General features: G+C 42.9%; 1 protein-coding gene across 1 annotated transcript in view; it reads right to left on the bottom strand.

Annotated features, from left to right (window-relative positions):
* The window catches only part of TNFRSF21 (TNF receptor superfamily member 21), a 64,640-nt gene that overhangs the window by 30,848 nt on the left and 19,445 nt on the right, over positions 1-14,347 (bottom strand). Inside the window, exon 4 of the mRNA XM_063115914.1 lies at positions 6,192-6,457. Within this exon, the coding sequence (XP_062971984.1) occupies positions 6,192-6,457 (266 nt within the window). The remainder of the gene's footprint in view (positions 1-6,191; positions 6,458-14,347) is intronic.

The following is a 14,347-nucleotide window of genomic DNA, read 5'->3' as shown; positions in this document are numbered from 1 at the left end:
TTCCATTTTCCCCCAAAAAATCATTTTTCTTTCGAGGGGGGACTTCAAATTTTCTGGAAATTTTACATCTCTAATCCTACCACATCTGAAATATAGCTTTTAATTACAGCGTTCTTAAGAAATGTTTATCAACCCGTTTCAAGAAGCAAGTGATTTTTCACTCCTAAGTATTGCTTTGGAGGAGAGTTTTGGAGAAGGCAATGGGGTTTGATGTCATGACTTGTTTAGAATGTCCAATGCAGCCTGAAGTCTAAACAACACACAAGGGTTTCCTGGCATTCCAAAACCTATTGCAGTCATAATAGAAAATAGTTAATGGAACTGATTTTTGAATTAACACTGAACAGAAGGTAAAGCCACAAATAACATTTCTGTTCTCAGCTTAGAAGACACCATTCTTTTTCAAACACGGGAAATTTAATAATATAATGTTGTTTTGAAACAATTGAAAGTACTTTGGCATAGAGAATAATGGAAGAGGAAAATAGGGTGGGTGAGGGCTAAGGATGGCGGGTTGGACAGGAGAATGAAAACAATTCAATCTACATGTCACAGGACAAACAGGGAACAATGCAAGATTCTGAGCAAGATGCCCTTTGGTTTTAGAATCTAAACATGTTCATATTTGCTGCTGAAGAGGTTTTTCCCTGGTTGGATGCTGTTTCTTTTATTGTTGTGTTTTAAATTGTGTTTTAAATTGTGTTTTTATATTGTATTGTAATTAAGTTTGTTTTAATCTCTATTGTAAGTCACTTTGAGTGTTGTTTTTGGTGGAAGGGAGAGATATAAAGTTAATAAAATAAATAAATGTACTATATATATTGATCTACATCTTGAATCTTTCTCCAAAGCCAAATTCAAATAAAACTTCTCTTTAAAGGCTCTGACAAGGACCAAAACAGGCATGACTTCAAATCTGTATCAAGTAGCTAAGTTCCATCTTTTTCTTGTTTACTTTAGAGTTGGCACAGGAGCCACAATTCAGAACATAGCATAGGGTGTTGGGGGTGTTTTAAGATCCAGATCAGGCCCATGAGCCTACTCTAGGGTAAAAATGAAAGTAAGACAATTGCTAGATATAGATTTAAAGTAATGCCTATTTTGGCCCTCAATACAGCTGAATGTCTTTTTAACATCAACAAAATAGGTATTTGTTGTCCATTTGAATTACTTATCATATTATTAATTATTCTTCCCATATTCCAGGTGAACTGCCTACCACAGCCTGATCTTCCAGAATACAGCCTGCTACATGTTTCTTTAGTCTAGAGGCAAATACCTATGTAAATATCTTATTCATATTCAAAGAAGATATAAAATAACATGATTCAGACCTTTCTGGATCTTTCTTGGCCTTATGGATTATACCCATATTACTTTCAAGTAGGGCTGTGCATGGACCCCCCAATCCACTTCAGATCTCAATCCGCAACTTCCAGATTGGGTCTGCTGCGCTCTGCTCTGATCCGCCAGTGGTCCACTTCACTTCGCTGCGGAGCTCCGGATCTGAATCGGAGCTCCGCAGCAGCAGCGGCACCAGGTAAGGCGCCCCTCCCTCCTCCCCCCTTACCTGCGTTCATATGCGGTCCGGCAGCGCCTTCAACTGAGCCCGAGGACTGAGTCCTCGGGCTCAGTTGAAGCCGCTGCCGGACCGTGGACGGACGCAGGTAAGACCCTTCCCCCCTATTCCCTTACCTGGCGGTGGCGGCGGCAGGACCAGGAAAAAAAACCCTCACACACACCACTTACCTGGTCCGTCGCAGCCCGTCACCAGCCTCACTAAAGCCCATGGCTCAACCAGGAACTATAGGCCCCGGGTTGAGCCACGGGCTCTAGTGAAGCCAGTGACGGGCCGTGACGGACCAGGTAAGACCCCCCTCCCCCTGTCCCCTTACCTGACTCTACCGCCATTGCCGTATAGGCAGCGGCAGGGCCAGATAACCCCCCCCCCTTGTGCACACCGTCGCAGCCCGTCGCCAGCTTCACTAGAGCCTCAGGCTCAACCTGGAAGTGTAGGTCCCCCTTATCTGGCTCTGCCGCCGTCACCTCACGGGCAGCGGCAGCGCCAGGTAAGGCCCCTTACCTTTTTTTGGAGCAACGGATTGAGGCGAAGGATCCGCCTTCATCTCGATCCGCTCTGCTTCCCCCCTCCCAATCCTCTTCACCTCCGCCTTAAGGGGAGGCAAAGTACCCCGATCCGCTTCTGCTTGCCGATCCAAAGAGAAGCGGAGCACAGCCCTACTTTCAAGTGTGAGAAATTGATCCTAATCTAATGGTTTACTATAGCATTCGGATCAAGAAATGAATAGGTTCTTCCTGAAAGGTTCTATAGAATTCAGTAGTTAATCCATAATTTATTTATTTATTTATTTATTACATTTTTATACTGCCCAATAGCCGAAGCTCTCTGGGCGGTTCACAAAAATTAAAACCACAGTAAAACACCCAACAGGTTAAAACACAATTACAAAATACAATATAAAAAGCGCAACCAGGATAAAACCATAAGGTCCCAGTGTTTATTGTTTAAGGTGTTAATTATTCCTAATCCAAGTTCATTCATCTCCATATTCAAACCAGTTCCATTATTTGCACAAGGGTTTCTGCTGCTGAGTGAGTTTCTATCAGACTGAGTTTATATTTGCCATTTTGATTTGAGTGTGTGTGTGTGTGGGGGGGGGTATTTTCATGTTTAACTTCTCCTGAGAGGTTCTGTTCATGTTGTATCCTCTCATAATCTGTGATCTGAGCAAAAATTACTTGTCTTTCATGCTCTCTGTTTCTTATAATAACGCCGAGGGGATGCTCCCCATGATGGAACATTAATAAGTTTGCTTTACAAATACATAAACACAATACAGCCATAAAACACACACACACACACACACACTACCAAAACAGTTGAGGAAAGGACTAGAAGGAGGGGGTACTTGATCCTCTAATGGCTGATAGAATTTGGAGATGAGCTTTATAGGCAAGTATATAGTCATGAAGTTGGAAAAAGCCTCTCTTATCAATGCACAGCAGCGAAAGTATTTAGAAGTGTGGGAAAGTGTGAGGTTCTCCGTGAACCCCAAATAACACTACAAAGCTCCTATTCCCATGCTGAAACATTCCAACAAGAGTGCCATTCTCAGTGGCTTAGAATCATAGAATAGCTGAGCTAAAAGGGACTTATAAGGCCTTTGAGTCCAATGCAGGAATCCAGCTTAAAGCATCCCTGACAAATGGTTGTCCAGCTGCCTCTTGAAGGCCTCTAGGGTGGGACAGCCCACTACCTCCCTAGGTAAATTATTTCATTGCCATACTGCTCTAACAGTCAGGAAGTTTTTCTTGATGTCCAGCCAGAATCCGGCTTCCTGTAACTTGAGTCTATTATTCTGTGTCCTGCACTCTGTGATGATCGAGAAGAGATCCTGGCTTTAAAAACTACAGAATAATGGGGTTGTCAGTTGAGATGAGAAGGTGAAGAAATTGGGGGAGGGGGGTTGGTCAGAATGAGCCCCTGTCAACTTACACTATCCTATAGTGGAGATAAGTGTCTGGAGGATGTACACAGTGTGATTAAAGTACTTCCCTTAGTTTTAGCTGAAAATCAGGTTAAAATGTTAAATAAAACCACCAAGACAAATAAGTGAAAATCCCCAAGAAGTGAAAAACTTTGTATTTCTTCACAAAAACACAAATAGCCAGTCAGCCAGTCTCCTTCAGTTATGCATTCAGTAATAGCTCTCAGAAGCCCAATTACACGGGGAGGGGGGAAGCCACTCAAATCTGCTGACTGTGCATCTACTGCAAGCAAAACACTGGAGGACTGTTAGGCAACATAGTTGGCTTTCAAAAGTGCCAAAGAGACAGGCAACAATATCTATACACTTGGACTTAATTATCTCAGATAAACTGTAGCAATGGAGAACAACGTAAAATACCCTTGCTTTTTGAAGATACCAAATGATGAGGGCTAAATGGAATATTCTGCATGATTATCTGGCAACTCTCAGATAGTTTGCCGAGACAAAATCCTGCTGACAAATCCAGGTCATTTGACAATGATATCTTAATATATTTCCTACTGGAGCAGCACTGGGCTGTAGTTCACTCTTAGAGTACTGAACTAAGCCAGAAAACGTACTGAGTTGTTGCTTCCATATGATGACCAGAGGAGTTAGTGAAAAGCATCCGATACTCAAAGTATCTAAGACAAGGACTGTATGAACTTCTGCGCCAAAGTAACTCAAATTTTGCAAGTAGTATAAATTATGTAAATTTACACTATTATGCATAATTTATTCTGTTTCTGGTAGTCATGGGGAGAAGCAAGGAAGCCCCTCCCTCTAACCAATGCAAATTTTCTCTAATTGTATGGCACTGCTAATGCATTGAAAGTGTATCTTTGTAGCCAGAAGAGCTAGGAAATTACTTTTCCTACCCACCACCAATGAAAGCCAAGTTACTTTATTTATTGTAAATCTTGACTCTGAGGCAAACACTACACCACACTAACTCTCAACATACCAGTTGAGATCTACAGCCTTTACAACATTCTGCCACTTTGCTGATGGCAAACTTCACACCACCTTTGATATGTAGTTCTGGACTCAAGTACAGGGTTGTTGTTTTAAAAATTGACAATGTGGACGCCCCAGTCCAGATGAGGACCCTAGCATGAGGTCCCCACTGCAGTCCTGACCTGGATTAGGCCCCCTGCAATGGCAATTTTAGCATGAAAACAACAACACAAAACCCTGCACTCAGGCTACACAGGAAAGGTAACATGTAGTTTGGCCCTCAGTTCCCATGGAAACACAACATACACATGAGGCAATTCTAGTTACAGTGATGCAGCATTAAACTTATTGACAGAGGATAGCATCTAATGTTAGCCCTATGCAGAGTACTACCCAAAATTCATGTAGCATGGTATGCAGGTACAACAGCTGTATGTTGCGTGATGAGGAAAAGGCTGGGGAAGGTGCTTAGCTTTCTGCTGCTTAAAATTAGAACAGGAAGTACAGCACATAACACTGCAAGACAAGGCTATTAATTATTTAAAAAAGGAAACAGAAACCATGCTTGGTGTGAAGATGGCTATGATAAAGTTACAGCTGAGAATCCTGAACTACCTCTGGAAAACCAAATTTCAGACCACATACAACACTAAAGCTTTCCAACAAAAAGTAAATAGTCGGTATTCTGGACAACAGCACATCATGCTTATTTGATATTAAACAATCACTTCCAAAGCGCATTTAATAAAGGAAAGAGGAACAGATACAAAAAGGTCTGCACATACAGACAGAAAAACATATGCCTCTCTGGCATTTGGATCAACAACCCACCACTAGGCAGATCTCTCCAGGCAGCTGATTTTAAGCAAACAAAACCTATGAACGTCCAAGTGTAGCATGGTCATTTTAATTTTAAAAACAAAACAAAACACAAGTTTACTTCTTCTACCACTAACAAATAGAGGAAAGACTACTTTAGTTTACGCAAGTAGAACAGCAGTTGCTACTGACTTCAGGTTATCCAATAATGCATTCTTCTTTTACTCCAGAATTATCAGTAATGTGTACTATAGTAAGTAATCTCCATATGAGGCTGTTGCACATGATCCTGAAAATCTACTTTCCAGCTTAATCCCTGATGATACCAGCCAATTATTTAGAGAGAAACCTTAACCTGCATTATGGTTTCATTGATCATTTCAGCTGTTCCAATTTCTTACAGCATACTGGAGAGAAACAAAAGGTGGAAACCCAGGAGAAAGGGGGTTTCCTCCTTACAGAGACAGCCTGCATTGGAAAAATCATAGAGAGAACTTCTGCTCCCCTACTTCTTCCAGCTTCCCCATGATTTGATTAGTAGAAGTCTTAAGCTTATTATTTGCAACAAATACTAAATGGCTGGTTTCAAGGGTTTGTCAAAGTGTAACTTGCCAGCAAATATCTGCACAACTGCCTCCACATTACTTCCCCAAACGGGAAATGTAAGCCCACCTCTAAATGGTTTTATGAGTTCTTCACACACACAAAGTAGTAAGTGAAAATCCACCAGAGGTGGTTGAGGAAAACCTCTATTTACTATATTTCTCTGAAAACTGAATGACAATGCAGATAACTGGTGCAAAGGACTATTCTGCACACAGCAACAGTGGCATTAAATAGTGTAACTGGTGTATCATGCATTACCTGTGTCGTATCTTCCATCAACCCCCTGATCTTCTCCACCACATCCGTGCGCCTATGCTGGCGGAGAGCATTGATCAGCTGGGCAAGGCTGGCTTCAGGGCCCCTGATGGTCCAGTGCTGTAAAGCAGCATAAGCCCTTTCATGGTCTGCAGAATACCCATGGGCAAAAGCTGCCACCTCCCGCTCACTTGCATTGCACAGGAACTGGTAGATGTCCTTCCATTGGCTTCCAACTTGAGCTGCTACCAGCTTCAGAATGTCAATGCCTGTTTGAGAGAAGAACTACAGATGAATAGTGCTCCTGTGTATTCCCAGTGGTCAAATGCATGTAAAGTATATTCAGACCTAGCAATAAAGTCCTTCAATTTACCACAAGAATGGTTCAAAGCAAGTTTGCCATCTACAGCTTTGAATCAGAAACTTTAATGAGGAACAAACAGCAACACTCTAGCTTTCTTAACTGTTCGTTAAGGATGCAGTGCACCACATGCAATATGGGTGATACTTCATGAATGGACTGCTTTGGCCAAGGAGGTGCAGGGAACGCTTATCAAATTTACAGATGACACAAAATTGGGTGAGCTAGATAGTACCCCAGAAGACAGAAGCAAACATCAAAGTGAACTTGATAGGCTGAGAACTGGCCTGAAAACAACAGAATGAAATTTAATAGGGATAAATGCCAAGTTCTACATTTAGGAAATAGAAACCAAATGCACAGTTACAAGATGGGGGATACTTGGCTCAGCAATACAACAAACAAGAAGGATCTTGGAATTGTTGTAGATCGCAAGCTGAATATGAGCCAACAGTGCGATATGGCTGCAAGAAAGGCAAATGCTATTTTGGGCTGCATTAATAGAAGTATAGCTTCCAAATCACGTGAGGTACTGGTTCCTCTCTATTCAGCCCTGGTTAAGCCTCATCTAGAGTATTGCATCCAGTTCTGGCCTCCACAATACAAGAAGGATGCAGACAAGCTGGAGCATGTTCAGAGGAGGGCAAAAAGGATGATCAGGGGTCTGGAAACAAAGCCCTATGAAGAGAGACTGAAAGAACTGGGCATGTTTAGCCTGGAGAAGAGAAGATTGAGGGGAGACATGACAGCACTCTTCAAATACTTAAAAGGTTGTCACACAGAGGAGGGCCAGGATCTCTTCTTGATCCTCCCAGAGTGCAGGACACGGAATAATGGGCTCAAGTTAAAGGAAGCCAGATTCCAGCTAGACGTCAGGAAAGACTTCCTGACTGTTAGAGCAGTACGACAATGGAATCAGTTACCTAGGGAGGTTGTGGGCTCTCCCACACTAGAGGCATTCAAGACGGAGCTGGACAAGCATCTGTCAGGGATGCTTTAGGGTGAATTCCTGCATTGAGCAGGGGGTTGGACTCGATGGCCTTGTAGGCCCCTTCCAACTCTGCTATTCTATGATTCTATGGTTCTTTGTTCTTAAGCCAATCACTATTCATTAGCCCAACCTATCTCAGGCACCAAATCAGGGAAAGCTGCCTTTGATCATATAGCACATTTTGCTCTCAGAATGATATCCATGTAGAAACAAGGGGGCACTTGGCTGTCTATGACTTTAGGCAAGGACAGTAAGCAAGACCTGAGGTCTAAGCCTAGAATTTTCCCAAACGTGCTTCTCCATGGGACCAAAGGTAAGTACCATTCTTGTTCAGTTAATCTGGTCATAAATATTCAGAACTTAAGAACTGAACTTGCTACAGACCTCAGGTGGTTAGAGCGTAAAACAGAGGATTCTACCTTCTCAATTTTATGTACCTGTGATGACTAACCAGTATGAAGTCCACAATCATAAATACAGTATTATATTTGTAATGTTGTATGGCAGATTCTGCCATATTTACAGGAAACTATAATTAATGGAAGACATCCGAAGTTAATTGTGGTGCACTGAGGAGGAAAGGAATGGTATGAAGATGGAGCATAGAGGCAGAACGTTTATGCATATCCCAGTTTATTAAACCAAGATAGGATTGTAATGCTTACAACCACCTGTAAAATAGGGCATGGGTGACACCAATTGCGGGGACGGCACGTTCCATGAGAATCCCCTTTGCATCGAGTCCTGACCATGGGGGGACCCGACACAAACGGGGATTCTCATGGGAATGAGTGCCGCTATTTGGTGGGACAGGCAGAGAAGGGGTGAGGGTGGGCAATAGTCAACCCTGTGTTAATATTCAACTTCACGGATGACTATTTAGGAGGTACTCAGAACACGACATGCTAATAGTCATCCGTGAAGTTGGCTATTAACACACAGTAGATTGTGTTGTCCAAACACGGCCAATCTTTTTGGGTATAAACGTGGCAAATGAGGTGGACAGTCTAGCTGTACCCCCCCCCAACACACACACGCACATCACTTCCCTTGAAATGATTATTTATAGGAGCTTGTTCCCAATGTTTTACCACACTTCAAAAGTAGCGATATTGGCCTAGAAACAAAACCCCAGATGGAGCAACACAGGGTACACTTTATTCTCAGGGGCTATAATCACAAGAATCAAGGAATTGCTTCAGCACCCCTATGCTGTCGCCAACTCCATCTATTTATGTTCTCCCACTATGCTGACATTGACTCCTAAGGGGAAAAGTTAAGCACTATATGTGGCAAGAGTCCAGAAGCTTTGGGTCACCTTGGAAGCCCACCAAAATTTATGGTAGGCACTGGCTTTACCCTTTCAATTTCTCACTTTGGCCTGGGGTAATTACCACAGAGGCACTGTGCAGTTGAAAGGCAAGGGTACATCATCATCATATATTTATTATGGATCGAGGTGGGGAACAACACTAACTAATATAAAATACATAAAATTAGTTAAAAGAGCATATAAAACCAATACAATATTAAAATAACAATCACAGCATCTTAAAATTCTTAGGTTTAAAATTCATCTGGGTAGGCCTGCCGGAAAAGACTAGTCTTTACGCTGTCTTAAACTCAGAGCGAGCATTAAGCTGATGAATCTCCTCCAGCAGGCCATTCCACAGTCTGGAGGCGGCAGAAGAAAAGGTCCTCTGGGTAACTGTTGCCAGCCTAGTCATGGCTGACTGGAGTAAATCCTTCCCAGAGGACCTGAGTGGGGGGTAGGGGGGTGGGGTGGATTGTATGGGATAAGGCGATCCCACAAGTAATCCCAAACAATGTAGGGCTTTAAAGATAATCACCAACACTTTATACTTCGCCCAGAAACTAATTGGCAGCCAGTGAACTGCTCTTAAAGTTGGTGTAATATGGTCACCCCTAGGTGTGCTGGTGACCAACCTGGCTGCCATATTTTGCACATTTTGTTTTTAATAAAAAAAAAGGTTTAATAAATACTTTGCTATACTATTTGTGCTGGCTTTAAAAGAAATGGTAAACAAAAAACCCTGGAGCCCTAACTAATTTATTATGGCCTGCATTTACACACATACACTACTTTATCAGACTCATTAAGATGACTGAAGTATTTTATTTTCTTTCCACATAATTTAAGCTTTTGTACAAAAAAGAAGAGGGTAGTATGAAGACTACAGATGAGCTGAAGTACATCAGGGGCTAAATCAAGTTAAAATGTAAGAGCCGAAGAGAGTGGAATGTGTCACCATTCCCAACCTGTGATGACTTTCCCATTCCATCCATTCCAGAGATCTCTATCAAGAAACAATCCTCTTGGCTCCCATAAAGAGACATTACCTGGCCATCCTGGGCAATTAAAAATGTTAAACTTTTTGTTGCTGTTTTTGTCAAATTCCAGGCTCCAATCAGTCATTACTTTAAGGCAAAATCATTGTGATAGACCTATTCAAACTAATCAGACAATAATTTACAATAGTCATGTATTATTGTGTGCTTTCTGCTGCACCCAGGAACTAGATGTCTTCACATATCTATGCCTTGATATTATGGCCCCTTCTGAATGCTGCTAGCCAATTAACAGCCACATGTCTACAGGGGGAAGACTTAATGGTCCAAATGCCTCTCTGAAGTCATGTCCCCCTTTCTAATATCGCCAGTTTTCACTAGATCTTGAACTTCTGCTTTAATCCTGATTTCTGCAACATGTTCAGTTCTTGAGTTCTGAATATTTATGACCCAACTAAATGAAGGATATTTATTTTGGTTCCATGGAGAAACACTGTTCAGCCAAGTTCCTTGTCCAAAAAGAGCTGACAGTTCTAGACACTCAGGCCTTAGCTAGACCTAAGGTTTATCCTGGGGTCATCCCTGCCTGCTCCCGGGATCCCCTGTGTGTCATTTACATGAACAGGGATGACCCCGGGATGATCCCGGGATAAACCTTAGGTCTAGCTAAGGCCTCAGCTAAGTGATTTCATGTAGTATCTTTGCCCAAGTACAAAGGCCCTGTTCAGATGTAACGGCAGCTTTTGGTGGCAATTCCTGTGTTAATTAACTCCATGAATTGTGGAGGTGCAACAGGGCACACGCAGCTTCTGAATTCCAGCAACAACTTATAAATGTGGCATTTGTAGGTTGCTTCTGTGATGTCTGAACCAAAGCACGTGGGATTGTGCATAGGTTAACCCGTGGTTTGTTCTTGGGGTTGGGAGATTTCACTTAAAACTCAGGGCCAAGCTAGACGATGGGGTAGCCCAGTACGAGCCCCGGGCTGGCCCCTGTGCATCCAGATGACGCACAGGGGATCCCGGGCTCAGGCAGGGGTAACCCTCCCTTGGCCCGGGATAACCGGCACCACTTCTGACCCAGTATTTCCCATGGTCTCGGGCTGAGCCCGAGACCGCGGGCATGTAGCCTGTTCCAACGCTTTTCCCGGCTACCGCATTTACTTGCGAGTAGCCGGGAAAAGCGGCAGACGGTGCGCAGCGCTCCACAGGAGCACTGCGGCCATCAAGGCATGGGGGGGAGATGGGGGGGGAAACGGAGCCGTGGGGAGGGGATGGGGATAAGTTATCGTGGGCGGGCAGGAGATCGGAGATCACGGGCAGGCAGGCAGGTGGGTGGGTGATCGGAGATCGCAGGGGGGAATCAGGGGCAGGGAGGAGCAGGGAACCCTTTTTTAAAAAAAAGCCTACCTTTATCGTTGGTGCGCTCCTGTGCACATGGCCCCTTTAAACTAAAAAAAAAAGGCAGACGCGACGGGTCTTTCCTGCAGCCCATCGCGTCTTACGTGTAGACAGGGGCGACAGCCTGCGCTACTTTTAGCTGACCCCTCCTTCCACACGGATTTGCAGTAGGTCTAGCAAGGCCCTCAAAAAGATTAAATGTTATATGGATATATTTTCCTCTATCAGCTCACAGAACAACAAGAAGAGAATCTTCTTACAATCGTAGAGCAGCCCAGTCCAATCACTTTTGTCTCCTGGAATTCTGCCTTTCCCTTTTGACCAGCCAGCGCTCAGGGGTTTTTCAAGGTAGTGAAGCTTCTGCGATTCCCTCACATCTGCCATTGTGCAATCAACACCAAAGAATCCCAATATGTCTTTACTCCATCCTTCAGGATGTCATTTCCATCTATGTATGCAGCAGAGGGGGAATGAATGCTCTATAGGGGCTCCCTGCTTCAAAGGGCATAGAGCCCTTGATGTATCAACACTGTGGATGGATTTTTTCAAGGTACATCCCACCCTCTTTTGGAACACAGTTTGGTAAGACATATTTGGTTCCAAAAATGCATTTTCCTCTGCCAACAAGGAAGTTGACACCTACGATTTAACTATGAGTTGTTCACCATGTAACAACCGAGAAAGAGAACCCATGGTTCTCTGGACCTCCGTCTGTGTCAAGGACTTTTTAAAATTGTCATTTTAAAAGTTTAAATGTTTTAATATTGGAATATGTTTAACATACTTTAACTTTTGTATATCTCTACTTATAGGTTTTAATGTATATGTTTTAAATTTTGTGATGCCGCCTTGAGGCCCAGCATTGGGCAAAAGACAGGATACAAATAAATAAATAAATAATGTTATTGGGTTGTGAACCCTTGTAGTTAACCTATAGTGAAACTATACTGCAGGGCTAGCACATAATGACAATCCACAATTCAATGACAACCCATGTTATACCCGTATACTGGATTGTTGTTACATGCAAATGAGCTCTATAGGTTGAGTATGGATTGTTGTTGTTGAATTGTGGGGTTGGCGATGAATTGTTACCATGATGTTCAAACCCAGAACTCTGGATTGCTTAGGCTTTGCTCCTCAATCCCATGTTAACCCAAAAATCACTCATGGTTTGTTCTTGCATTAATTTGGGGTTGTTTAACACGAACAACCCGAAGTGCTTGAATTTGGACATCACAGTAACAACCTACGAATGCAACATTCATAAATTGTAGCTGGAAGTGGCTTGCACACAGGCCCACTCTTATTTAAACTAAGAAATGCCACCAAAAAGTCCAAAGAAGGTCATTACCTCTAACTTCTGGTCAGTGAGCCTCAAGGCTCAATGAGTTAATATAAAAGAGTGTTAATGTATACAAAATAGTTACTGCAAGCAGTGCTCAAGACTTACCATTCCACTTCCACGTGTAAGCGCTTAAATTTTCAGAATTGTGGTATGGATTTACACGGGGGTGGGGTGGAAGTAACCCCTTCTCTGAAGCCTGTTTTCCCACTGCCGATTGCCCTCCTCAAATAATTTCCCCCAATTAAAAATAAATTTATTAGGTGACTTAAGGATCTTTCCCACAGAGCTTGAGAGGTCCTTTCCTCAGACTACTGCTTTAGTTTAGTGCTTAATATTAAGCCGCCTTGAGGCCCAGTATTGAGAAAAAGGCAGGATAATAATAATAATAATAATAATAATAATAATAATAATAATAATATAGTTGCCAGAAAGGGAATAACAGCCATAATTGCAACTTACATAGTTTAGTTGAATGTACTAGCACTAACTATATGAGTAATGTGATTATTGGTTTGAATGAAGTTACATCACTTGTATTTAGAACAGCTCCTGAATATGCAGATTCAATCTGATCCAAGAAATAACTTTGGAATAGAACCTTAATATATCTTGAAAGCACACACAAGGCAGCATCAAACACTGCTAGTCCGCCTCCGCTATTAACACACTGCTAAAGGTCGATTACACTAGTGGTATGTCAATAGCGCATTCCAGGGATAGGTAACCTTTTGGGGCCTTTGAGCACATTTGGCAAGTTAAGAAAGTGTCTTGGGCATCACCACAAAATGGCTGCCATGGGAGGCATTGCCAAGGTTGAATAACCTGAGCCAAACACACTAAACAACTCCTTTAAACCCAATTTTCAGCACTAACAGTTTTGCCTTACACCTCTCTCTCTCTCTCTCTCTCTCACACACACACACACACACGGTAGCACCCCATGTATAAATCCATCTACATCCATCCCTTCTCTTCCTCACTACAAACCCATGAAATACCACACTTACTCCCAAATGCCCTCTAAACCCTTTCTCTTTCCCTCTCTCTTTTCACAAAAATGCACACACACCCGTCCATTCAGAAATACAAGAACACAACCGTTCTCAACAACCCCAGGTTGCTCACCACTGACTTCCTGCTGCTTCCCCTCTTCCCCACTGGCTTCCCACTGCCCTTCCTAGAAACCTCCCCCATCACCAGTGTACAAATGGATGCTACTCTCCCTTGGCCCTGCTGCTCTCTTTAACTGCCCCCTCTAGATCACCAGACAGAAGTGACAAGAGTCCTTTTTTTCTTTTTCTTGGTGGTTGGGAGCATTTGAAGAAAGCATGAGATTGCAGGCCCTCACCATGCTCACTCCCTAAGAAGGTCTGAGCCCCTCGTGTGGCCCAGAGGCACTCAGGGGAAATGAAGACGGCCGTGGCAGTGGGGGCCCACTTTGTTTTGAAGCGTTTCCACCTGCTGGCAAGAAAAATTGTATTTTTTTTAAAGGAGAATGAGTAGAGCTCTTTGGTGGGTGCCAAGAAAGGTGTCCATGGACACACGGCTGCCCACATTGCCCAATCCTGGCATAAACAGACCAGCAGTGTTGGGTGCTGCCCACAATTACTTGTAACATTTTGATATACCTGTTTCCATCGCAGACACAATCCTAAATATGCAGGCAATCGATTTTAAGTACTACCCACTTGTACACAAAAGTTTAAATGCTCACTACCATTGGAATAATTAACTCTTGTTTAAAAACCT

Source organism: Elgaria multicarinata, chromosome 2 (assembly GCF_023053635.1).
Source record: "Elgaria multicarinata webbii isolate HBS135686 ecotype San Diego chromosome 2, rElgMul1.1.pri, whole genome shotgun sequence".
Lineage (NCBI taxonomy): Eukaryota > Metazoa > Chordata > Lepidosauria > Squamata > Anguidae > Elgaria > Elgaria multicarinata.
Note: the sequence above shows the minus strand (reverse complement) of the source record. Positions and strands in the feature narration are given on the sequence as shown.